This window comes from Grampus griseus (assembly GCF_964374135.1).
Source record: "Grampus griseus genome assembly, chromosome: 7".
NCBI lineage: Eukaryota > Metazoa > Chordata > Mammalia > Artiodactyla > Delphinidae > Grampus > Grampus griseus.
In genome coordinates this window covers 3,267,371-3,292,404 of record NC_139001.1, presented here as the reverse complement: position 1 = coordinate 3,292,404, position 25,034 = coordinate 3,267,371, and the positions used below count along the sequence as shown (strand labels likewise).

The 25,034-nt window shown below is 54.2% G+C and overlaps 1 protein-coding gene across 1 annotated transcript; it reads right to left on the bottom strand.

Moving 5' to 3' along the window:
- Window positions 1-1,670: 1,670 nt before the first annotated feature.
- Window positions 1,671-23,042, bottom strand: RAB17 (RAB17, member RAS oncogene family). The gene is made up of 6 exons (XM_082657712.1): window positions 22,796-23,042; window positions 15,961-16,120; window positions 7,206-7,357; window positions 5,836-5,961; window positions 2,801-2,894; window positions 1,671-2,531 (listed from the first exon to the last, which is right to left on the bottom strand). The coding sequence occupies exons 2-6, from the start codon at window positions 16,115-16,117 to the stop codon at window positions 2,419-2,421; spliced, it is 642 nt and encodes a 213-aa protein (XP_082513838.1). The 5' UTR covers window positions 16,118-16,120; window positions 22,796-23,042; the 3' UTR covers window positions 1,671-2,418.
- Between the last annotated feature and the right edge of the window lie 1,992 nt (window positions 23,043-25,034).

The window sequence follows — 25,034 nt, the reverse complement described above, 5'->3', positions numbered from 1 at the left end:
AGGCTTCCATAAACGTCTGCGGTGGCTGGGGTGGAGGCTGTTCGTAGAAGAACACGCCTTTTCTTTACGTCACTGGGAATATCGGCTCCTGTCCTCTCTTGGACACATATTTGTTGAGTGCCTGGCATGTACCAGACATCGTACCAGGCACCGGCAGCCCCACGAGAGGAAGGACAGACAGAACCCCTGCCCTCATGGCAGAGCTCCCCCTTATCTGAATATTAGGTCACCAGGAGGGCTCAGAACTCCCAGGGCTCAAGCCGCACTGCAGACGGATTTAACCAGAGCTTCTGGTGGGCACGGGGATGCTGCCTGCAAAGGCTCCTAGGTGATTCCATTGCAGGGCTGAGCCCCACCTGCCTCGTGGGGGAGAAGGGGAGGAAGAGGGGCTATCACAACCGGCAATGGGGAACCCAGCTCCAGGATCACAACGCACCCCATCCCATCTTGGGGGAAGGGAGGGAAGCGTGAACGGATGCCAAGTGGCAATGAGTCAAAGAATATGTTTTAATAATAACTTCTAGCACAGTGTTACTAGCCTGGCAAGACGGGAGAAAAAAATCAGAAATGTGGGCATCCTACAAATATTATTTCCCCACTCCCTACTTCATCATGGACGGGTCAGATACTCCTCTGAAAGCCTTACTGTCAGCAAAGCAGCATTCAGGACGCAAAGACCAGGGGCGGTGGGGTTTGCCTTCAGCGATGCTGGCGCGCCATCTAGTGGCCAGGGGCCACCTCAGCCTCCCGCCGCCTCTGAAGTGGGTCCCGCGCTGTGCAGAAGGGATCCCAGCCCTGCTACCCCAGCGTGGGGGAACAGACAGCATGAGGACTCAGCCTTACACAGAGGGGCTCACACCTCACGTACTTCACCTACAAGGGAACAGTCGCATACAAAACTTCATTGCAGTCAGAAACTGCAGGGCACACAGCACCAAGCTGTCAGGTTTCACCTGGAAATTGTCTAGGAAAAAGACCGCGTGAGTGCTTTTGGGACGTCCAGGAGCTCAGCGTCAATGGGGAAGGATGCTTTACGTTTCTGTTGATATAGAAGTTAGTTGATATAGTGAAGCCACCTTTTTCAGGGGGATGACAATGTCGTCTTATTTAAAATTTCATACAGAAGAGCCATCGGGCCTCTCTAAAGGCAGGAACGAGGTGAGCCCATGATGTGTCACCACCAGAAAGATGTCCTGTGCCCACCTCAGCCACAGCCCGCGCCTGGGGCCCCTCAGTATTTACTCACCATGAGCCCTCCTAGAGGATGTGCAGGAACAGACCCCCAGCTTACAAACTCACCGAAGACCATGTGATATAAAGTTAACCCTAAAAATGCATTCCAATAGACAGTAGGTGCAGACAAATACTGTTTGATTCCACTTACACGAGGTACATAGAATGGCCAGATTCATAGAGTCAGAAAGTCCATTGATAAATTCCAGGGTCGGGGGAGGGGAGGGGGGAGGGGGAATGAGGACTCAGGGTGTAATGGGGACAGAGTTTCCGTTTCAGAAAGTGAAAACTTCAGGAGATGGATGATGGTGAGAATTGCACAACAATGTGAATGTACTTAGTGCCCCCGAACTGTACAGTTAAATGTGGTTAAAATAGTATGTTTTATATTATGTGACTTTCACCACAATAAAAAAACATTTGGAAAAACAAAAAGAACCACATGATAGAAATCGGTTTACTTTTCGGAGAAAAACTCATACGCGATACAATTTGCACCTCGGCTTGAAGTCTGAGTCCTGGCGTGCTTTGCACAAGCACCACTTCACATTCACAGAGAGGAGCAGAGAGTAGGGGGCCTGACTCCCCCACCCCCATCCCCAGCTGCCCTCTGTCAGGCACCGTCCTTCGGGGGAACCTCACAGAGATCCCGTGACGACGGGCCCAGCCCCATGATGGTCACGCCATCTCTCCCTGGCACTGCCCCCTGCAGCTGGGCCTGCTGTCCCCTCTCCCACCTCCCAGGAGCAGGGGGGCCCCAAGCCCCCGGGCAGCCCCCTGCCCAACACCAAGTGCATGCTGGGTGATTTTCCGATCTTTATTTCCCCTCTGACCATTTCATTCTCCAGTGTCTGGTGGCCAGGCAGCTAAGGGCAGGGCCGTGCGTGCCCACCCCCCAGGACATCAGGGATTCAGTCGGTATCTGGTGTCTGAGAGGTGGACCTGACACCTTCTGGGAGCCTTGGACATGGAACCCTCTCCTGAATGATTCCCACCAGCTTGGGAGGTGGTTATTCTAAGGGATGCCCTCTTGCAGAGCCTCTAGGACTCAGGAGCAAGCCAGCATCAACAGTGAATCGGGATAAGTACCACAAGCGACGTGGAGCTGGCGGTGGCTCACCCTGAGGACCAGTGGGTTGTGGGCTGGGCGCATCCTCCCCACGGCCTTTCCTGGAGTGGCCCCTTCTAGCGGGCGCAGCATCTGCCCCGCCCCGGGGGCGTCTCATTCAGAGCCAGCCGTGCATCCCCCTGCTGCCTCTGGCCCTCCTTCTTCTCTTGTCTCTGCAAAAGCTCTCGGGCTGGGGACAACAGGAGAAGGACATGGCCTGGTTGGGGGGAAAATCCCCCAACCCAGCCCAGCACTCGCCTTGCACACGTGGCATCCCCCAGGGTCCCACCCTCCCTGATGTTTTCCAGGAAGCAGGAAACACGGGCCCTTGACTCCTGCCCACTTTCCAGGCCCTGGGGACGTTCTGCTGGGTCCCAGGTTGCCAGAGAAGAAGACCTGTTGAAGACCCAGTGATGGTCCCCCCACCCCCTGCTCTGGGGTCGGAGGCTGGTCACTCACCGACAGCACTGAAGACTTCAGTCACCTGGTGGTTCAGTTTGGCCGAGGTTTCCATGAACAGCAACCCCTTGCTCTCTGCAAACTCCCTCCCTTCCTGACGGAAATGGCCACGGAAAGCCCACATTAATCATCAGAAGTTTCCCAAGAACACTTAGACACCTTCTAACAGGAAGACCCAAGAAACACCGAGAAACAATTGCACCAGCAGAGAACGTCATTCCTCAAGTTCTGTTTCTGGGGCTCCCAGAGAAGGGGGCCCAGACCAGGGAGCAGGGCAGGGAGGGTGCTCGCTGGCAGGGGAGCCCGGCACCCGCAGCGGGGTCCAAGGATGCTTTCCTTGGCGAGGTTCCTGCCCCTACCACGGCTCTCTGGCACCGGTGGGCTCTGAAACCAAGTGAGAACAGAGGAAACATGGAAGGGGAGTGGGGACAGCCTGGTGGGAGCCCGGCCCTTCTCTGGGTCCCCCACCACCGTCCCACAGGGGTCCGACCTACGTGGAGTGAAGGGTGTACAGAGCAAGGGCGTCTGGGAAACACCAGGGCTGCTCGTGTGGCCGAGAAGCGGAGAAGCGTTCATGGGAAGGCCGGGGTGAAGGAGGAGCTGGGGGCCTCCCCGTGCAGGCCCCTTGCCTCCGGACCCTCCCAGGAGGCGCAGTGCTCAGTGCCTGACGCTGAGCCGGCCCCTGGGGGCTGGGCCGGCCGTGCCCACAGCATGGTGCCCAGCGGTGTCTACTCCCCCCACCCCCAGCCTGGCCCACAGAGCTTTGCTCTTCACCACCCCTCAATGAGCTTCTCAGCCCTTTCCCAGCCACAGGGATGGGGACATTATTACTTGTATTTTAAAGGACAAGGTGACCTGGTACAGCTGAAGACTCGGTGACTTCAGGTAGCTCATATCTGGGTCACATGAATGAAACTCAAATACCCCCCTTTGCCCAACTAGCTTGGGGGTTCCAGATGGGGTCATTTTAGGGGTTTGTCCTCAGGTCCAATGAGCCTCTGGCCCCTAAATTGCAGGTCCCCAGCCCTCCGTCTGCCAGTTTGTCCTGGAGGCTCCCCAGGATGGGAGCACGGTTACCTCACCCCCCGTGGAATGAGCACATCCAGTGCACAGATCTTGACTCCTAAACTCATTCCCCGGCACTAGGAACCAGGGCTCTTTGGGGAAATGATTGATTCCAGGGCTGGGGCTGAGAAAGGACAAAGGTGAACCTGGAACAACTTGGTGAGCCAGAAAGGAAGGAAGCGCTCAAAGAATAACAGGGCAGGTGACAGGGCCAGCGGAGGGGAGCACTCTCAACGGCCAAAGCTAGGAGCAGATTTCCCGCGACGAAGAGAAGGGCGTTAGTGGGGAAATGACAAAATCTGAGCGACAGCTGTAAAGCAGTTTGAACGTTCGTTTCCTGATTTGCTCGTTGTTCCGAGCTTACGTAAGATGTTAACATTTGGGAAAGCCGGGAGGAGGGCCGACAGGGACTTTTTGTACTATTTTTGCAACAATTTTTGTAATTCTGAAATTATTTTAAGATGAAAAGCCCCCAAGTCAATGTGAAAGCTGCACTGGCCACAGGTCAGCTTGGCCTCTGCCCAGCCAGGCACCTGAGGCTCCGGGGTCTGCCCCCCGCCCCCGAGGCCCAGCTCAGTGGGAGCTCAGAGGGAACAAGAAGCCAGAGTGGGGTCTGGGGGCCCAGGGTCTACAGCCCAGGCCCCAGGGTGGCCGCTTCCGTGCAGTCTAAGCCACGGGGTCCCCCTCCCGCAGGCAGGGGTCCTGGGAGAGCGGAGAGGAGACCCCTCCCGTCCCTGAGCTGGGCCCCCGGCCTCCAGTGGGTCTCCCCACCCAGGCCCCGTCTCCCAACTCGGCCTGACCTGGGCCCCACACGCTCTTCCTAAATCACCCATCAGGCCCCCACCCCAGGGACTCAAGGCTGCCCCGGTATAAAGCCCCCAGTCCCAACACCGGTGCTGGGATCTCTGCCTCTGAGCCCCAGCGCCTACCCAGCACGGCCTCCGCTGGCCGCCCCCTGCCCCCAGACTCCTCCCCTTCCTGCCCTGCGCTGTAGCCCAGCACCCTCCCCGTCCCGCTCTCCCCTCATCTGCCCCTCCTCCCAGAGCCTCTCCTAAAACCCACCCCCACATACACACACACAGACACCACTGTACACACGCGTCCTGTACACACACGTCCTATACACACACATGCGTCCTGTACACACACATGCGTCCTGTACGCACACACGTCCTATACACACACGCGTCCTGTGCACACATGCGTCCTGTACACACACGCGTCCTGTACACACACACGTGTCCTGTACACACACACATGTCCTGTACACACGCGCGTCCTGTGCACACACGCGTCCTGTACACACACACGTGTCCTGTACACACACATGCATCCTGTACACACGCACGTCCTGTGCACACACGCGTCCTGTACACACACGCGTGTCCTGTACACACACATGCATCCTGTACACACACGCGTCCTGTACACACACGCGTCCTGTACACACGCGCGCGACCCCCTCGCTCCCTGCTTCAGGCTCTCCCCGCTTTGCAAGCAACCGCCTAGAGCATTTATTCTGCTGTTGGTCGTTTTACAGAAGAGCTGCAGCTTTCGGGTTCTCTCGCCCTTGCTCATTTCCTAGCAAAAACTTTGGATTTGCCCCTTCTTGAACAGTTTATTGAACACAAAGAGAAAGATCTGAAACCCGCCATTACTCAAAGAAGGAGCGAGGGTGGGAAGGGTCGTGGTTTCCTCACGGAAACCGTTCCCTGCACTGCGCCCGCCCCTGCCAGCCCTCGGGAGGCTGCGGTCATGCTCGCAGCTCTCCCCGCAGCCAGGAGCAGACACCTCTGGGTCTGACCTTCCCAGGAGAGACCAGAAACCTTCGCCCAGGAGGGAAGCTAAAGTGGTATGTGAGTGTGTGCGCGTGGGGGGGGGTGTGTATGAGTGTGTCGGTAGGTGGGCGTGTGTGTTTGGGTCCCTCCCCCCTCCTGCACCGGGGACATAATGACCGTCTCCAGGCCCACCTCAAAGGTCACCTCCCGCTCCTGGTTGAGGTCCGTCTTGTTGCCGACCAGCATCACCACGACTTCTCCCGGGTGGAACTCCTCCTCCAGGTCCTTCAGCCACTGCCGCGCCTTGCAGAAGGAAGCCTGAGGAAGGAAAACAGGACTGTCAGGCAAACCCGGTGGTCTTCCTCAGCCATCCCAGGAAGGACAAGGCAAGTGTCGGTAGCTACCCTGCGTAAAACACAGGATCCAAGTGACCCACCCAAGGAACCGTGAGGGATGGATGGGGGTGCTCTGTTCTGGGTACTCCGGGAGGACCACAGAGGGGCGCAAACCCAACCGTGCAGCAGGAAGAGGGGCTGTCAGGGAGGGCTTCCTGGAGGAGGTGACCAACTTTCACTGAAGGAATCTACTGGTTGTCACGATTTTAACATAAAATGGCACATGATCCAACTGGCCTTATATTGGGCCCCAAGGGCTGTTCTGCCCCTTGAGCAGGGGTAGCTGGTCTTTCTCTGGCCTCGAGTGGTCTGGGCCGAAGGCAGCTCTGTCCTCACCCAGCCAGCAGGAGGCTGGGGGCTGCAGGAGGTTCCGAGTCAGACCTGGAGCTCTAGGGGCCTCTGCTCCACGATACCCTCAAGGACCACTTTGTGGGGAAGTGGCTGTCACCAAACCCTGATCTTAACTGCAGTGCCCCACAGACCCGGGAACGGGGCCTGTGTCCTGGGTCCCACGCAGCCCCTCTCCCCTGCAGCCATGCTGACCCAGTAGGCCTGCTCTCAGCACTGCAGGGGCTCCACGCACGGCACTCGACCTCCTTAATTCCACCAGCACTGCCCTCTGACCGGAAATCCCTTCCCCCTCGCCACTCACATGCCCACCACCACCTCCCTGTCCGGCCCTGCCCAACAGGGCTAATCCTGTTTCTCCCAACGTCTCAGCTAGAGCCTTCCTGCAGGAAGTATGGTGCCCCTCCTGGCAACTCCCATAGAACCCCACCCTTCCCTGCTGGTACACTAAGCATCTGCTCACTGCTGTTTGGCCCGATGAGATTCTGTAGTGGATGTGCAGCCAGGGGCTGTATCCTGTTTTCATAACACCCCCCTCACCAGCTCCGTGGGCACCCAAGGAATCGTGAGTGATGGATGGGGGTGCACTGGTCTGGGTACTCCAAGAGGACCACGGAGGGGCGCAAACCTAACTGTGCAGCAGGCAAAGGGATTGTCAGGGAGGGCTTCCCGGAGGAGGTGACTGACTTTCACTGAAGGATTCTCCACTGGTGCTCACGATTTTAACATAAAGCACCAGCACAGGTCAGTCACGTAATGCCGCCAGAAGGTTGCATCCATGTGCCTGGGAGGGCGGGGACACACCCAGGTGAGCCTCACCTTCCTGGTGACATCATACACCAAAAGCGCAGCATTGGCACCCCTGAAGTAGAGGTGGCAGACGCTGTGGTACTTTTCCTGGCCAGCCGTGTCCCAGATCTCAAACTTCAGAGATGCAGCCCCCAAATCCACCACCTTTGTGAAGAACGCACCTGAAACAGAAGCCCAGAAGGAGTTTTACATGGAGGACGAGGTCTTTATCCACGGCTCAGCCTGGGCCAGCGTGAACCCTGGGCTCAGCAAACCAGCCAGAGACAGCCAGCCCTGTGCTTCCTGTCACCCTCAGTGGGGAAGGCTCAGCAAACACCTCTTCTAGAAGATGGCATTTTCCAGAAAAAGCAAAGAGTGGCAAGGAATTTGCTGCAGACCTTTGCAGATTCCACAGAGGCTTTGGGTGGGAAGATAGACTCTCAGGGTCCTATTCAAATCCTCTGTACTATGTGAGGCATGGAAGGGTCTCTGACAACCAGGGTCACCCCGTGGGTGTCCAGCGAGGTAGCTGGCATGCTGACGGTCACACCAGCTCCTCCCCTGCAACCTTCCCGGCCTCCTGCTAACCCCCCAGCCTGACCCACACCTCTCCCTGCTGACCTCCCTTCTCCACTGACCTCTCTGCTTGGAATCCTTCCTCTTCCCCACCTCCCTACATGTCCACCGGGTCTCTGAGTGTGAGCCCTTGGGGCAGTGCTGGGGCCCCCTTCCCTGGGCGTGGTCTACAGTAGCCCGCCTGTGCTTATCACTCACCCACTGCACAGGTAGACTTCCGTGTTCTCATCTGTCACCCCTGGTGACAGGGAGCACCTGGAGAGCAAGGACTTTTATGCACTATTGTCCCTGCTTAATAAGTACACACAACGAAAGGTCTATCCCCAAACCATTCATTCAACGTATTGGGCAATCCACCTTTCATTTGAAGACTGTTTTCCCCTTAGCATAGCTTTCCAAAGTGTTGTGACTTTAAAATAGTTATTTACTAACACCAGGACGTTCTGTCCCCAGAATGTAAAATGGTGCAGCCACTATGGAAAACAGTATTAAGATTCCTCAAAGAACTAATAAGAGTTGCCATGTGATCCAGCGATCCCACTCCTAGGCATATATCCGAACAAAACTATAGTTCAAAAAGATACATGCACCCCAATGTTCACAGCAGCACTATTCACAATAGCCAGGACATGGAAACAACCTAATGTCCATCGACAGATGAATGGATAAAGATGTGGTGCATACATACAATGGAACATTACTCAGTCATAAAAAGAATGAAATAATGTCATTTGCAGCAACATGGATGGACCTACAGATTATCATACTAAATGAAGTAGGCCAGAAAGAGAAAGACAAATACCATATGATATCACTTATATGTGGAATCTAAAACATGACACAAGTGAACTATTTACAAAACAGAAACAGACTCACAGACATAGAGAACAGACTTGTGGTTGCCAAGGGGGAGAGGAGGTGAAGGAGGGATGGATGCAAACTAGTATATATACAGGAAGGATAAACAAGGTCCTGCTGTAGAGCACAGGGAACTGTATTCAATATCCTGTGATAAACCATAATGGAAAAGGATGAAAAAGAATATACGTATGTATAACTGAGTCATTTGCTGTACAGCAGAAATCAACTATACTTCAATAAAATAAATTTTAAAAAAGATGTTCTGGGCTTCCCTGGTGGCGCAGTGGTTGAGAGTCCGCCTGCCGATGCAGGGGACGCGGGTTCGTGCCCCGGTCCGGGAAGATCCCACATGCCGCGGAGCGGCTGGGCCCGTGATCCATGGTCGCTGAGCCTGCGCGTCCGGAGCCTGTGCTCCGGAACAAGAGAGGCCACAGCAGTGAGAGGCCCACGTACCGCAAAAAAAAAAAAGATGTTCTGCCCCCATAGCGTATAGGGTATGTCATATACAGAACTAGACCAGGGACTGGGAGGGGCCAGGGATGAGACTCCAGGCAAAGCTTCTGTCCTGCTCAGACCCGGGCTGGGTTGGAAGCTTGTTGGGAGATTCTGGTAAATGTAGCCACATGCTTGGAGTTAAATTTTTCACTCCAAGGCCAGTGTGTTAGTGCCCTGGGGTTGTCATAACAAATATAACCGCAAAAAGCGTGGCTAAAAACAGCAGACATTTATCCTTTCAGTTCTGGGGGCCAGAGGTCCAAAATCAAGGTGTTTCCAGTGTTGGCTCCTTCCAGAAGTTCTGAGAGGGAATCTGTTCCACACCCCCTCCTGGCTCCTGGTGGGGACCAGCAACCGTCGGTGGTCCCTGGCTTGTAGGTGCATCTCTCCCGTCTCTGCCTCTGTCTTCACATGGCCACCCCCTCTGCATCTGTGTTCTCCTGTTACAGAGACACTGGTCATGGGATTCAGGGCTCACCCGAAATCCAGGAATATCCTTAACTAGTTACATCGGTAAACACCCTTTTTCCAAATAAAGCCACATTCATAGGCACTGGGAATTAGGAGGAGGACGAATCTTTTGGGGGACACGATTCAATTTGCTACCGACAGAGAATAAGAGACAAGTCTGGGCTGAGATTTTTAGCATAGAAAGGGTAAGATCATGATTCTCTCTCATGAGAATCTAGTTTGGGGTGACTCCTAAATGGAAACCGCTGATCCACCCTCTGCCTGCACATCCTGGATTTTTCTGCTCGTCCACAAACTCGAAGTCAGATACACTTCCTAGGTGTTATGGACCGAATGATTGTATCCTCCCAAAATTCACATATAGAAGCCCTAACCCTCAGTATGATAGTATTTGGAGATGGAGCTTTTGGGAGGCGATTAGGGTTACATGAGGTCATGAGGGTGGGGCCCTGAGGATGGGATTAGTGCCTCTGTAAGAATGCACTCCCTCTCTCTCACTGTCTCTCTCTCTTCTTCCCTCTGTCTCCTCTCTCTGTCTCTCTGTCTCTGTCTGTCTGTCTGCTCTCTCTCTCTCTCTCTCCCCTCCCTTCCATGCAAACACAAAGAAGAGGCCATGGAAGCACACAGCCAGTTACCTAGATGGCAGCTACCCATAAGCCAAAAGAGAGCTCAGGATGAAAACTCCTTGGCCAACACCTCGCTTTTGGACGTCCAGCCCCCAGAACTATGAGAATAAACCTCTGTTATTTAAGGCACCCAGTCTGTGGTGTTTATTATGACAGCCCAGCAGAACACCACACCAGGTCAAAGAAAGCTGCCGTCTTCAGCTCAACAGTAGGACTGACAGCTCCCAGCTCGTACAGGGCTACTGTCAGGACGGAGCAGGACAGAAGCTCCATTAAGACTGTTGAGGTCTTGAGGGTGAGGGCCACGCCTGGGCCTTGGAGGGAAGTCTATCAGCTGCAACAAACTCTGTCGGCTTGCTTCAACCTTAGAGATCCCAGCTTCCTCCTTTACCAAGAGATAACAGTGCCCTCTTCCCAGGGCGGTTGTCAAACCCAGGAGAAAAGAGACGAGGTCCAGGGTGTGGCACCTGACGCCCCTTCCTCCCCTCCCTCTCCGCTCTCCCAGGTCACTGCCTGGGAACAGCAGCCTTTGATCCACACCCTTTGTCTGTTTGCTATCAGGTCAAATCACACTTCTGTGTGCGATTTTGGTTTCAGCCTAAAAGTCATCACCGCCAGGTTACAGGTGGGCATAAAATTCAGGTTTGCCTCCTTCGCTTAACAATCTTAGCTTCTGTTCTACTCTGAAAACGATGGCTGGTGGCTGAGTTTAAATCAATGTAAAATCCCAACCGATTTCCAAGGAGCGCAGGGTTTACACACCGAGCAATGACGTGGCATGAGCGGCTGTTGGATATTCACAGACCGCAGCACCTCGTCTCCCCTGGAGAGAGACACAGACCCCCCAGGTGGGCCCCTGGGCTGGTATCCAAAGCAAACTTCCACCCCCTGCCCCGTGAACTCCTGGCTCCAACCCACAAAAGAGCCCACATGTATCACCTTCCTTGTTCAGAAACCCACTGACCACATTTTCTACCTGTTCACAGCTAAAGCCAAAAAGTGATTAAAAAGTAAACTTCCGAGATATTCAGACAGACTGGGAGATTTTTCCTGAAATGATGTTGGCAACAAGCTGGGATGTGGGAGCAGGCCCAGGCCCAGAACCCAGAATTGTCCACGTTTCTAGAATACGCTGGTGGAGATGACACACCAGCACATTTTTACCAGACGATACTCTGAACCGGGGCCACCTGGCATTGCTTTATATGGTGACACAAAGCAGGGCTCCAGCCTCCTCTGGCCCCAGCACAGACGTCAACACAGGAGCCCCAGCAGTGGGGACACTTGGGGACGCTTCCGGCCCCCTCCCCAGCCTCTGGAAGCCGGCGTGCCTTCCACTTGCTGAGCTGAATGGACCCCCAGTGGGCAACGAATGGCAAGAGAATTCACTGGGGGTTGTTCTTCAACTTGCATTCTGTTGCCCCCAATTAAAAGGTGTCTCAACTAAATGTTAACACAAGGAAACGTTTTGCTTTTTGACCTTTTAATTTAAATAAACGTCCTATCCTGCTCACTGAAGCCCTCTCTGCGGCGCTCTCTTTTCTGTAAAAGTCACGAGCTGCTTCCCGGTGGAAGGGAACACAACATGAGTGACTTCTCAGGGTCACCTGGGCTCCAGCAATGTTTCATTCAGCAGGGAAGGGAGGTGGGGCGAAATCCAGCACCTTTCGCACCTTCGCCGCCCCAGGCAAGGCCCAGCTGGTCCAAACTGGCTTCTGCCAGCAAATCCGAACGCAAGCACTAGATGTCACCACCCCTCCAAAGATGTCACTACAACGTGCAGGGCAGGGAACTGGGCCGGAATTTCCCCTGCTGCTGCCTTTCAGGATTCCAGGATGAGGGGTCTGCGGGAGCTCTTGGTGCTCCAAGCTCCCAGCCACCATCAGCGCGTCTGGCAGCGGCCCACCTCCCCTGCCAGCCCGTCTCTCAGATGGGCCTGGCGGGCTTTGTGGTGCTGGGGCAGCCGGGAGTTCAGGGGGTTCTGGTCTCCTCCCAGCAGGCCACGCCCCCGGGAGGCTGTGCTCAATTCCACTCTGGCTCTGCTTCAGGGACAAGAGTCTGTCACCGCCTGCCACACTTACGGCTCCAGCTTCCTCTGGAAGGACAGGTCTTGCCACAGGGTGGCTGGAACCCTGTCTCGGCCCGGGCGCTCTTCTGCACAGTTGTGCCCAGTGCTTGTGTAACCCTCCACTGCGGGGCCACTCCACACACTCACCGACAGATCCAGACCCTCTGGAGGGGCCCAGGGACCCCCGCTTTTCCCCAGGGCTGGAGGGTCTTGCAGCCGGCCTGCCCTGAAGGCAGCACCACCAAAGACATGCCAGGCCCTGGTCCCCCCGCTGCCCTCGGGAGTGTGAGGGTGGCCGTCTGAGGAAAGGGGGCAGCAGGAAAGGGTGACAACTGAAACCAAGCAGGACCCTGGGGGGCTCCTGGGCACAGAAGCCTTTCCATGCCCCTCGCTTTTGTTTGTAGGGAACAGACTCCAGCCCCCATGACCTTCCCTGAGTTCCAGAGGGCAGATTCGAACCGTTGCTAATCAGGGAAGGGAGAGGATGCAGAGACAAGGGAGGGGCAGCCAAGAAGCAATAGAGCAGCCTTGGGCCAGGGTCCTGGTTCCGCCTCAAGGGATACACAGAGGGACTTCCCTGGTGGCACAGTGGTTAAGAACCCACCTGCCAATGCAGGGGACACGGGTTCAAGCCCTGGCCCGGGAAGATCCCACATGGCGCGGAGCAACTAAACCCGTGCGCCACAACTACTGAGCCCACATACCACAGCTACTGAAGCCCGTGGGCCTAGAGCACGTGCTCTGCAACAAAAGAAGCCACCGCAATGAGAAGCACAACGAAGAGTAGCCCCCGCTCGCCGCACTAGAGAAAGCCCGTGTGTGGCAACGAAGACCCAAAGCAGCCAAAAATAAATAAAATAAAGGTCCAGTGGTTAAGACTCTGCATTTCCAAAGCAGGGGGCGCAGGTTCGATCCCTGGTCAGGGAATTAAGATCCCACCTGCTGTGCGGCGTGGCCAAACCAGAAAAAACAAAAAAGGGGGGAATGTCTGCTTTTATAATAATATAATAATTATCATAGCATAATAATTAATAAAACCACATAGAATATAATATGTGATTAAATATCATATTATAATAAATAATATTATTTATTTATGTTTATAAAAACTTAGTAATCGTTATACTATCCACCTGCAAAGGTCGTAAGAACATCACAAGGTGTACAAGGCATGTGAAGTAGGCCCAGAGATGTACGTGGCGGAGACCGTCATTCCCACAGGGGATTTAGCTCCTCAAAGCAAAGGAGGGCGCGCTCATCTCTACGTCCCTTACACCCAGCTCAGTGGCTGGCACCTCGTAGGTGCTCCACAAATAGGCTGGTTGCTGATTGAATAAAGGACCGCTAACCCACCTAGAGGGCTGCGGGCCACGGCAGCCCAGGAAGCCAAGGCCTAGGGCACCAGCCCCAGGGCAGAGGCGGGGTCCTGGGGAGATGAGCCCGGGCCTGGGGGAGGGGCATGGGCAGGAGGAGGACGGCCGGGGCGGGCAGAGGACCAAGAGTGGAGAGGGTGCACCCCGGCCTGCCACCCACCCTGACCCGAGCCCAGGCTCTGTGCACCCTCCTGACCCTCGTAGGACCCCTGAAGAGAGCACGGTGACTTGGACAGCCTGGGGAGGGTGACAGCTTGGCCCCCGACTTGCTGGAGCTAAAGGAAGCGGTGGAGGTGACTGGGGTTGGGGAGACAGGGCGCCCCACCCACCGTCCACGAGCTGCAGCGCGCTGGACCTGCGGGTTTCTCGCTTGGGAGAGTTAGCAAACTTGTCTGCGCTCCCCTCTCCCTCCCCGGAAATACAGAACACCAGCACCGCCCGCAGCCTCGGCCTGGCTCTGTGTGTGGGGCCTCTTCTGCCCCACAAGGTAGGTCAGAGCTGCAGGCCTCCCTGGGCCCACTGAGCTAAGTTCTCGGCTCACCGTGAGTCCCCAGGCCACTCCATGCCTGCTGGAGCCCACCCCCTGGCCGCCCACTGCCTCCTGGGATACTGGCTCTCGAGCAGGGGTCCTAAACTTTTGGGGGGAAGTTCCCTGTAGTAAACATTTTAGGCTTCGAGGGATGTACTGTCAGCGTTGCCAGCAATCAACTCAAAGCCGCCCTTGCAGAGGGAAAGCAGCCACAGAGGACACACAGGCATGCGCGGGGCTGTGTCCCCATAGAACCTTATGTGCATAAACAAGCAGGGTCCTGGGAGCCCTGGCCTCAGACCTCGGTCTTAGAGTGAGATCCAGCCCGACAAGCCGCCCGGTCTGGTCCCTGCTGTCTCCCTCCCCTGAACTGGAATCCAGGTTCACACCCAGGGACACAGCCCTCAAAATCCCAGCTTGGCCTGGCCCCCTTCTGTGGTCTCTGCTCTCAACGAAACCCACTTGAAGCCAGACTTGGCCCTTTGTCGTATTTTTTTAAAGCCCAGTCTGATATCACGGGTGAGCGGTGTCAACTTTCCTGCTGATGGAGAAGAGGTGGCCCTGCGTGCCCCTCAGCCGGCCTGAATCCACGGTCTCTACCAGCTCTCCCTGCGTTCCCGTCCTGGGGCCAGCCCTTCACCCTGCTTCTGCCCTTCTCACCACTATTTCTGGGGGCCTGGCCCTGGCAGATCCCTTCGGGCCGCATATTCCTCAGGGACTCAGGAACCACCCTTCTGAGAAGATTGAGGGCCCCCAAGGAGTTAATACCGTTTGCTGAATTTTGTGCTCTATTTCTATGTTGGTGTGTCTGCTTGGCATCTTAGAGCATCCTCCACACCTAATGTGGGCCTGGGACAGAGGCCACACCCAACAGATACTTGCTGAGTGAGTGAATGAATGGATGAGTGAATGAATGGATGAGTGAATGAATGGATGAGTGAGTGAATGAATGGACGGGTGAATGAATGGATGAGTGAGTGAATGAATGGATGGGTGACTGAATGAATGAATGAGTGGACACAGAGAAACGGAAGGCTTATCCCAGCGGAGCCCAAATTTCATACCGAAGCTTTCGTTCCCAGTGAGGTGTCTCTTCCACCGTGACGGCTGCCTCCTGAGAGGACTGGCACAGAGCACACACTGGGTTTCCCTATTTTAGGTGGGAAGTGGGGCTTTTCACCCCCAGACAGGATGTGAAGGAGACCAGTTGTCCACAGATGCGCCAAAGTCCCTCCCCTCTGAAAGCCACGACTTGCTATCCTCTTTAAGCAGTGCAGTGAGAGAGGCCTCCCTCCCTGCCGTCCCTCCCTACAGCACCCACCCTATCCGCCAGCCCAGGCCAGGCGGGTAAGCCGAGTCCAGGCAGAAAGGGAGCAGCGTCAGCAGGAGAGCAACCAGCCAGGGTGAGAGGCCGGCTTGTTCAGAGGGCTGAGTGGCAGAGCCTGGAGGCAGGTTCTTCTTCTGGGCTCCCCCCTCCACCAGCAGAAGCCCTCACACACCCAACCCTTCGGGGCCAGAAACTCTGTCGCGGATACACTACCCACCCCCTCCCCGGCCCCCGCAGACTCCAGCTGAGCTGAAACCTGTCTGGGTTCTGGATCCCGTGTGCATGCCTGCCTGGGGTGGACCTCATGCCCTCCCTGCACGTGCCAGGCACTGCCCGAGGCTCCAGGAGAGCCTGGGAAATTCCCAGGCGGCCTCATCCCCAGGTGCCCCACGTGTGGGTCAGCAGCCCTGGCTCCCCCACCAAGGAGACGAAGGAAAGGTGCCCTGTCCCGTCACTTACATCCCACGGTCGGCAGGATGCTCCTGAAATCATTCTTCACATACTGGAGAGCCAAGCTGGACTTGCCCACAGAACCACTGCCCAGGAGAACCAGCTTGAAGATGCAGGCCTGGCCCAGGGCAGCCCCGGGCCGGGGGACCCCATCCACCTGCGCCATGCCCTGCAGAGAGACAATGATGGACGGAGGCTGAATGTCAGATACCAAATACTCTCAGCAAGTGGGCCCCCGGGACGCTGCTGCCCTGGATGAATACAGACAGCCTTGAACGGAAAGGAGCTCCACGTCAGAGGCACCTGGCTTGCCACTCTGCACCCCATCTCCCCTTCTGGAAAGTGGGGTGAGCAATAGCTATAATATACACCTGCTGTGAGTGAGTGAATGGATGAGTGACTGAATGAATGAGTGAGTGACTGAATGAATGAGTGAGTGAATGAATGGATGGGTGACTGAATGAATGAATGAGTGGACACAGAGAAACGGAAGTCTTATCCACAGCGGAGCCCAATTTCACACCGAAGCTTTCGTTCCCAGTGAGGTGTCTCTTCCACCATGACGGCTGCCTCCTGAGAGGACTGGCACAGAGCACACACTGGGTTTCCCTATTTTAGGTGGGAAGTAGGGGTTTTCACCCCCGGACAGGGTGGAAGTGTTGTGAGGTGCTTGCAAAGCGTGTGCACGGTGCCCGGCAGGGGCCTATGCATATGAACGGCTTCGTACCCTGCAAAGTAGTGATCGTGTGCTAGTCATCATACTGGCTCATTGCCCTCTTTCCATCACCTCTCACTTTTGAAAAACCTAGGACTCATTCCAAAAAGGTTCTGAAATACCTAAAAGGTACAGCACTCTCTCAGCTGTGGTTCATGGACTCCAGTTGGTGTTTCAAGAAAAAGCTTGGTGTTTCAAGGATCTCAAAACATTGCATTCCTTCCCACTGTATTGAAATCCTCAGAACCCACAGCGATATGCCCTGGAGAAAAACGGCTCTGTGAGCAAAATTAATTTGGGCAAACCCTGCACATGTTTTCATTGTAGAAAATTTCAGGCATGTACCAGAACAGAGAGGATGGAGGTCGCTCTGGTGGACCTCAGATGTCCATCATCCACCTCCACGAGAATCAGCTGTGTAAGGCCAACTGGCCCGAGGCAGGGGAACACAATCAGATTCACAGGTTGCATCAGACCGAAATTCTCCGGACCACCCAGTTCCAGAAACTGCCCTGGAGACATTCCGGACCACCCAGTTCCAGGAACTGACCTGGGGACTTTGAACCCGGCCCAGCCTTCCTGCCTTTCGAGGGGCAGGACTAACGGTCCACCAGGATACCCGAAAAGACCACCAAATAAGGAATGCCCTGCGCCCTCCCAGATTCACCACACCCCTTTCCCTTCTTCCCCTATAAAACCTTGCCCAACCCTCGCCCAGGAGTGACTTCTCTGGCCCCTTTCTCTCGGACCAGTGAACCTCGCCCGGGAGCGCTCCCTAATAAAGCTCACTTGAAGCTTTCCTTTATTTCGTGGTGCCGTTTAAGATCCGACCTTATAAGCTGTAGCCAATCTTGTTTCACCCACGTCCCCAAACCCCCCTTCCTCCGAAGATTAGTTTGAGGGACTTCCTAGACATCCTATTAATTCTCCTGCAAATCTTGGTATATGTACATGCGTCCTCTTTTTCTCTGTAATTTATTTGTTGAAGAAATCAGATTGCCTTGTAGTTTCCAGTCTGGATTTTGCTGATTGCATCCCTAAGTTGTCATTGAATGTGTTCCCTTGAACCCTGATTTTCTGTAGCCTGGTGGCTCGGAACAGAAATCTGATTGGATATAGGCTGTCTTTTGGCAAGAATACTGTCATGAGTGTGGTGGGCATTTCCTCAGGAGGCAACAGCCATTGAAAACTGTCCCTATGTCCACTGTCTCATTGGGGGCTGCAAACTGGTGGCATTCCACTGTTATCATTGTCTTTGTCTACTATCTGGATTGCATCTAGAGAAAACTTCCCCTGAACAATACCCAAACCCACCTCAGAGCTAGCCTGTTCAGTGAACAGAGCCTCTCCCACCTCACTGCAGTGGGTGGGAATGGAGGAAGGGAAGGGATTTTGAAGAGGGAGGGAGAAAAGCGAGAGCAGTAGGAAGCAGACCCTGTTTCCTCGCTGTCCGCAACAGGCAGCCACAGCCACAGACTGGTCTGGTCTGCGCTGTGGGGACAAAAGGAAAAGAATCGAGTTTGGGATTAAAGTTTGAAAGCAAACAGGACGGAGTCCTAAATACCAACAAGACTTTCTAAACAGAAGGTGACTGGAGTTACAGGCAGAGAAGGGTTCACAGGCCCATCCACTCCCTGGCGAAAGGGACACAGCAGAGCTGAATGGTTACTGGAAAGCATGTCTGGAACCCCATCTTCCATGGGATGCTGTCAAGTTTCACCATCGGGGATGATGCTTAATTGTGTCGACGGATGACATCCCCCAGGGCACCCTGCGACTTCCTCTGCATCCCGCAGACCCGCAGCTGCCCCGGGGGTTGGGGAATGCAGTTCTGCAGGGGCCGGTCCTCTCTCCAGAACCCACCACCCATGCAGGAATTCAAAGCCGTCCTGCTACAGATTTCCGATCCACTGGTAGAAATTAAACTCAAAGGCAAAATAAAATAAACACCAGGAACAAATGGGGGCGCCCCCCAAAGTGGCTGGCCCTCCACGGATAAAATGACAGCCTAGGATTCAGCTCTACAGGCCAAAGGGCAAATCAGAGTCCGGAATGAGGACAGAAGCCGCAGGAAAGATAACAAAAAGATATTGGCTCAAAGTTCAGAGGTTGCTAGAGCTGCTTATCTGTCAACCCCGCGGCCTAATCATCTGGGGAATTTGCCTTACGGTGAAGCTGCTACTTCTGCTCTCTTCTCTCTGTTCACCTCGATGCAATCCCCCTCCCACCACAGCCTCCTGTCTGGTCTCGCAGCTGCCACCCCTACCCCACCCCCTCACTCCCGCTCGTGTGTCCAGTCCCCATAAATAGCAGTGCATAAAAGAGAGAAAAGTCTCTGCATCGTGGGGCCCACAGCTCCCTGTTCCTCTTCTTGATGGAAATGATCCGTTTCCAGCTCTCCCTTAATTCGCAGAATTATTTTTTTCTTGGTTCTCTCTCTCGCCGGGCTGTAACTGCTCACGAAAGCAAAGACAGTATTCACTGAGATGACAGTGGGTGCTCAATAAATGTCTCGTGCATATCCGTAGGGATGGCGTAGCAAGTCATAACTAGACAGACACGCTGCTTCCTCCGCACAGTTTGCACAGCCAGTCCAACCCCAGGGAGCTTGTCACAAAGTGGGCTGGCAGCTTCCCTGGGGGCGCAGTGGTCGAGAGTCCGCCTGCCAATGCGGGGGACGCGGGTTGGTGCCCCGGTCCGGGAAGATCCCACATGCCGCGGAGCTGCTGGGCCCGTGAGCCATGGCCGCTGAGCCTGCGCGTCCGGAGCCTGTGCTCCGCGGCGGGAGAGGCCACAGCAGTGAGAGGCCCACATACCGCAAATAAAAAAAAAAAAGTGGGCTGGGATCTCTGCAGAAAGAGAAACCAGAGGAGGGGCATCCAGGAGGTGCTGGGACCCGCTTCCTCCAGGCAGCTCAGCCCGAGTGACCAAGAAAAGCAGAAAGTTACAGGTTTAAAGGCAACCCGGCATTCAGATTCAGACAACGTATTCAGATGAGGCTGCTGTAACAGCACGTAAAACCTTGACCAACTTCAAGTGGTTTTGCCTCCTTAAAGAGGTGGGTTGACTAATCCAACCCGGAGTTACTGTACAGAGACAGCACTGCGCATGCGCAAGGCGGGAACCCAGTCTCCAGGATGACTTCCAAACCAGAAAGCTCCAGACTAGGAAACTCAAAGAATAGAAGTGTTGCCCCCAGAGCCCTTTAGGAAGGACAGGTCCTTTAATAAGGAAAAGCTGGCTTCCTGGAGCGCGCACGTAGCTTATAGGGAAATTCAAGACTAGCCGGTTCGCTTCCAAGTTTAAAATTCCCCGAAGCCCTTAAATTTTGCCCCAAACGTGGATTGTAGAGACACGTTTGAGAGCCTTGCCGGTCGACCTCGAATTAAACCTCTGTCTTTTCTCAAAAGCCAGTGCCATAGTGTTGCTTCTATGCTTGTTGGGCAGGGAGCCCTTGCCCTACAACACTGCGAGGGAGGGGGGGACCAAGGCTAATGGACCCGCCATCTCCACTGAGGCGCAGGGTGACCGTGTGCTCAGGGCCCCTGCACGGCTCGGCGGCACACAGGTTTCTACTGAAGCAGAGCAAGAAGCCTCCAGGGGTCCTGGCGTTACCCCACCTTACAGAGAGGCCCAGCAGCTTTTCTAAGAGAAAGATGCAGGAGTCCAAGCCAGAGCAGGCTCAAGGAGGAGGACGGGGGCGGGGGAGAGATGGACTGAGAGTTTGGGGTCAGCAGATGCAAACTATTATATAACGGATGGATAAACAAAAAGGTCCTACTGTATAGCACAGGGAATTATATTCACTATCCCGGGATAAACCATAATGGAAAAGAGTATGAAAAGGAATGTATATATATGTATAATTGAATCACTTTGCAGTACAGCAGAAATTCACACAACATTGTAAATCAACTAGACTTCAATAAAACAAATTAAAAAAAAAATTTTTTTTTTAAGCCAGAACAGGCTGCCTTCACGTCCACACTGGATTCACCAGGCACGAGCATCATTTCAGTCACTTACAGAGGCAGCAGGACCTGCGCTCCACCCACATCAAGAACCGCTGGTGCAATAAGCCTGCCGGGGAGCCGCTGGCCGGACCTCATTGCCCAAAAGATGGTCATCTCAGTAGCAAGCCCTCACTTACAAACCACTTTTTTTTTTTTTTTTTTTTTTTTTGGCCTAATGTAGAGAAACAGAGAGTAGAGTGGTGGTGACCAGAGGCTGGGGTGTGTGTGGGAAGTGGGATGATATTGGTAAAAGGGTGCAAACTTCAGTTGTAAGATTCACAGGTTCTGGGGATCTCATGTACAGCGTGATGATTAAAGCTCATATGGTATTATACACTCGAAAAGTATTAAGAGAGTAGATCTTAAGTGTTCTCACCACAAAAAGAAATGGTAATTATGTGACGGGGTGGAGGTGTTTTTGCAATAGGTAAATGTACCCAATCAACACGTAACATACCTTAAATTTACCCCATGTTATATATATGTCAATTGTCTCAATAAAGCTGGAAAAAAGAAACGCTTTTAAGAATGGAATTCCCCAGGTTTCTGTGCCACCCAGGCTAATACCTTGTTTCTTGCGAAAGTACTTAAGACACCTGCTTAGAAGCAGATATTCCACTGATCTGTGCTGTAATTTTACATAAAGAGAAAGTTCTAACACACCTACAGCAATTCTCAAGTATTTAAAGATACCCCTTTAAGTTTTCCTTGCTATTTATGTGCACTAATTAATAAAACTCTCCTTAAGTCAAGAAAATCTTTAGCCCCAAACATGTCTGAATTAACCAAAATCGGTGGAGTATGAATAAACATGCCATTACTATGATACCACATACAGGTGACACATCTCTTTATCTAAAAACATTATTTTTCAATAAATATGAACACATAATTGTCAATATGAAAAAAATGAGATTACCCGTAATTCCACAGCCTTCATACAACGAGGGATGGTATTTTGCCTACTTTCTTCTAATTTTTTGTATAAGAATCTTAAAAACAAACCATCATTTGAACATAAAATTATGCATCCTACATTAAAAAAAAAAGTAAGACATATGAAGTGCGGTTTTCCACATTACTGCATATGTTGTAGATGCATTTGACCTATGTGTGTTTAATGATCACATAATACCCCTACAAAGATTCCAATTTCCTGAACTATTTCTCTGTTACTGGATTTTTACTTGGCTTTAATTGTTTTTTCTCTGTAATAAATAAGACTGCAGTAAGCATTTTCATGTATGAGTTTTCGTGTGATTACACGTTGATTAGAGGTTGAAGCCCTCTGTTCAGAGAGGACTCCAATTGAAAAATGTGACTCCTGACCCGGCCCCTGTAATTTCATGAAGACAGTGTTACTGAAGTGTCTCTAAACGCAGAGACGATCTCAAGAATGCCACGTTCGTGATCGGGGCCAACAGGGACACCCTGCGGAGCATTTCGGTTTCGGGCTTTTCATTTCTGACAAGCTCATCTCCTTGCACCAAGGAAAAAAGGAGAGATTGCAAGTCCAAACCGGTCTTCCTGGGGGAGGGTCGCTCCAGGGAAGCGTCTGATCTGCCGAGTTCGTCGCCAGCGAGCACGTCCTCCTCCAGCTCTCCCCGCCCAGGCGTGTAAGGAACGCAGGGCTTACTGTGCAGTTGTCTATTCTGAGGTCAGTCGGTAGCACTTGGGCACCGTGATCCATGTGAAATGGATTCCTGTAAGGGCCCCTATTCATTACGTTCAAGCCTTTAAATGGATTTTCCCAGAGGCCACTCTTTAAATAGGAATCTCCTTCCAGGACCCTGACCTAGCAAGCCATCGGGACGAGCAAGGACACCGCTGGCGCTCAGAACACACTCCTGGCTCTTCACTTCGCCCTTTTGACTCTGTGCACTGGGGCTCGTGCATGGACACACGTCAGACACAAAGGTGCAGGCACACATGACACACACGGATACACTCACACCCACATACATGCACACAGACACACAGATACAAACAGACACACATCGATATTCGCACACAGATACACACACACACACACACACACACTCGACAAAGCACACAGAAGTTTAAACAATGACACACACAGTCGACAAAGCACGCAGAAGTTTAAACAATGACTCACCTGTTCCCCAGGCCTGGTCACTTCCAGAGAGCCTGACACCCTATCATCACCGGGTCCCACAGGGCCCCTACGTGTGTCCCCTTTCTCCCCGCTTCTGGCCAGGGGAAAGTTTTGTTCCCTCAACAGGCGGGCTGGGGCGTGGCCGTGGCCCCGGGGCCAGGCAGAGGCTCACAGAAAACAGGTGAGAGGCAGCAGCCTCGGGCCAAGGCGATGCCCTCCCCCAAGGCCTCCTCCGGTACGGAGAGGCTCTCAGGGCAAGGTCCGCCGTGGTCAGGTGGTCACCTGGGGCAGCGGGAGGCTGGACCTTAATGCAGGCGCTGCGGGCGCACCTGGGCACCTGCCGGAAGTCACGCTCCCATCCGGTCACCCAGCTGCGCCTGAGTTTCTCAGTTTTGTTACGAGTCGCATTTCAATGCTGATTTATTTCCTTCTGCTCCTCCCTCGAGCTGTGGGGCTCTTTGTTGTGCTTGAAACTAGTAGCCCAGAAGAGAAGGAAGTATTTGGGTCAAATGAATTCATTCCTGCCACAAACAGCTGGGCGCCAGCGCTGGGGGCCCTGAGCCTGGAACCAGGGGCAAGGCAGGGTGTGCTGGTCCTGGGGTCAGACCAGCCCATCCTGCCTGGATGCCTCGGGGTGGGGGGCTGTATTTCCCTGATGCCTTCTCCCAGCAACCTGACTGCATCTCCCGGAGGTGGGAGGGTCTAGGCACAAGACGAGGGCAGGGGACATTTTCCTCGTCCTCCCAAATTCATCACACGACTCTAGCTGCGGAATTTCCCGCCTCAGCAGTGATGGAATAGCCTCTTTGAGATAAGATTTTCAGCGTCTCCGAGCACTGGGGAAGGGGGAGCCAGATGCTGAGAAAGGTAGAGATCTGTGGGCCACGAATCTGTCTGCAGACACAGTGTGCAGAAAGCTGGCTTTCTTTATGTTCTCATGACTCACCTTAATTTCAGTGAGACACGCTCTGTCAGCTCCGTGGTTCCCCCGCGCCCTGCGGGGTCCTGGGGTCTTCTGTTGGAGGGGACACCTGTGTAAGTCCCAGTGGGGACTCCCTCCCACCATCCCTCCAGGGCCGGCCTCTCTCAGCTGCACCCACACCACCCTGGGGACAGGGGTTCTTCCCCCACACAATCATTTCGTCCGGGGTGCAGCCGCCTCGCCGGGTACCACCACATAATTGTCCTGTCACTTTGGAGACTGAGAACCCCTCTCCCCTTTTGAATGATGTCCTCATCCCCGACCCGCAGACCGGGAACCAAAGGTCTGGGTGCTGACGCACTGCTCTGCCCAGAGAACCCGTGTGACAGAGGGTCCAGCTCTGATGCAGGTGAAGGTGCTTTTCTCTAACGGGGATGGGCGTCTCCCCAGTTATCGTGAAGCATCCACCTTCCTGCAGGTTGATAGGTGCACAAGATGGAAGGGGGGTGTAGAGATCAGCTTTGTGGCAGGAATGCAAGAGACAAAGTAGTAAATAACCAGCGTCTAACACCCCAAATGGGAGTTTTGCACCCGCAGTCAGACAGTAGGTTTGAAAGCCAGACCCTGTCCAAAGAAGAGATTTGGGGGTCCTTTAAGAAGCTCCCATGTGACTCTCCAGCCGCCATGGACCACGTTAGGGAAGGTCCCAACTGGCGGGCAGAGGGGGAGATGGGGGGAACGGGGACGCAGAGGCCCCCTGCTCACAGCTGCGCACACGCCTTTCCTGCCCACCCTCGAGGGCAGGGGCTTGCAGAGATCCTGGAGAGGTCTGGGGAGCCCAGATACGCCAGGGGCCGGCTGGAAACCCCTAGAAGAGCCACTCGTGCCAGTCTTCTCTGTCCCTTCCCCTCCCGACGCTGCCCTGAGGTCTCCGGTCACCCTGCCCACCAAGGTCCCCAGCGTCCGTCTCGCAGAGGAGTGGGAGTAGAAGGAAGGCATCTGAGAGAGCGGGCATCTCACCCACATCCTTTCTGTGACTGCGGGAGACCAAGGTCCCTGCACTGGACACAGGTTGAGAAGCCCTCCCTCAATTTTCCAGAGGAAGAGGCCTCGCAGAGGAGTTCTGGTTAATCGCTATGAAATAAAACTGCGTTAAGAATTCTGTGACCTGTGGCCCCGGAACCCTCAGTGACTGCCCCAGGGGAGGACGTGTCACTCCCGGGCGCAGAGGAAAGAGCCCCAAGTTCACGATGCTCCCACCACAGCCTGGAGCGGAGCCAGCCCAGCACTCGGACAGCCTCTGGGTGGACAGGGGCT

Coding starts and splice junctions, on each gene's coding strand:
- RAB17 (XM_082657712.1), bottom strand. CDS start 16,117: ATGGCGCAGGTGGATGGGGTCCCCCGGCCCGGGGCTGCCCTGGGCCAG. Junction 7,358..15,960: donor CATCCTGCCGACCGTGGGAT/GTAAGTGACGGG, acceptor CTTCTGTTTCAG/GTGCGTTCTTCACAAAGGTG. Junction 2,895..5,835: donor AGCGGGAGGTGACCTTTGAG/GTGGGCCTGGAG, acceptor CATTTCCGTCAG/GAAGGGAGGGAGTTTGCAGA.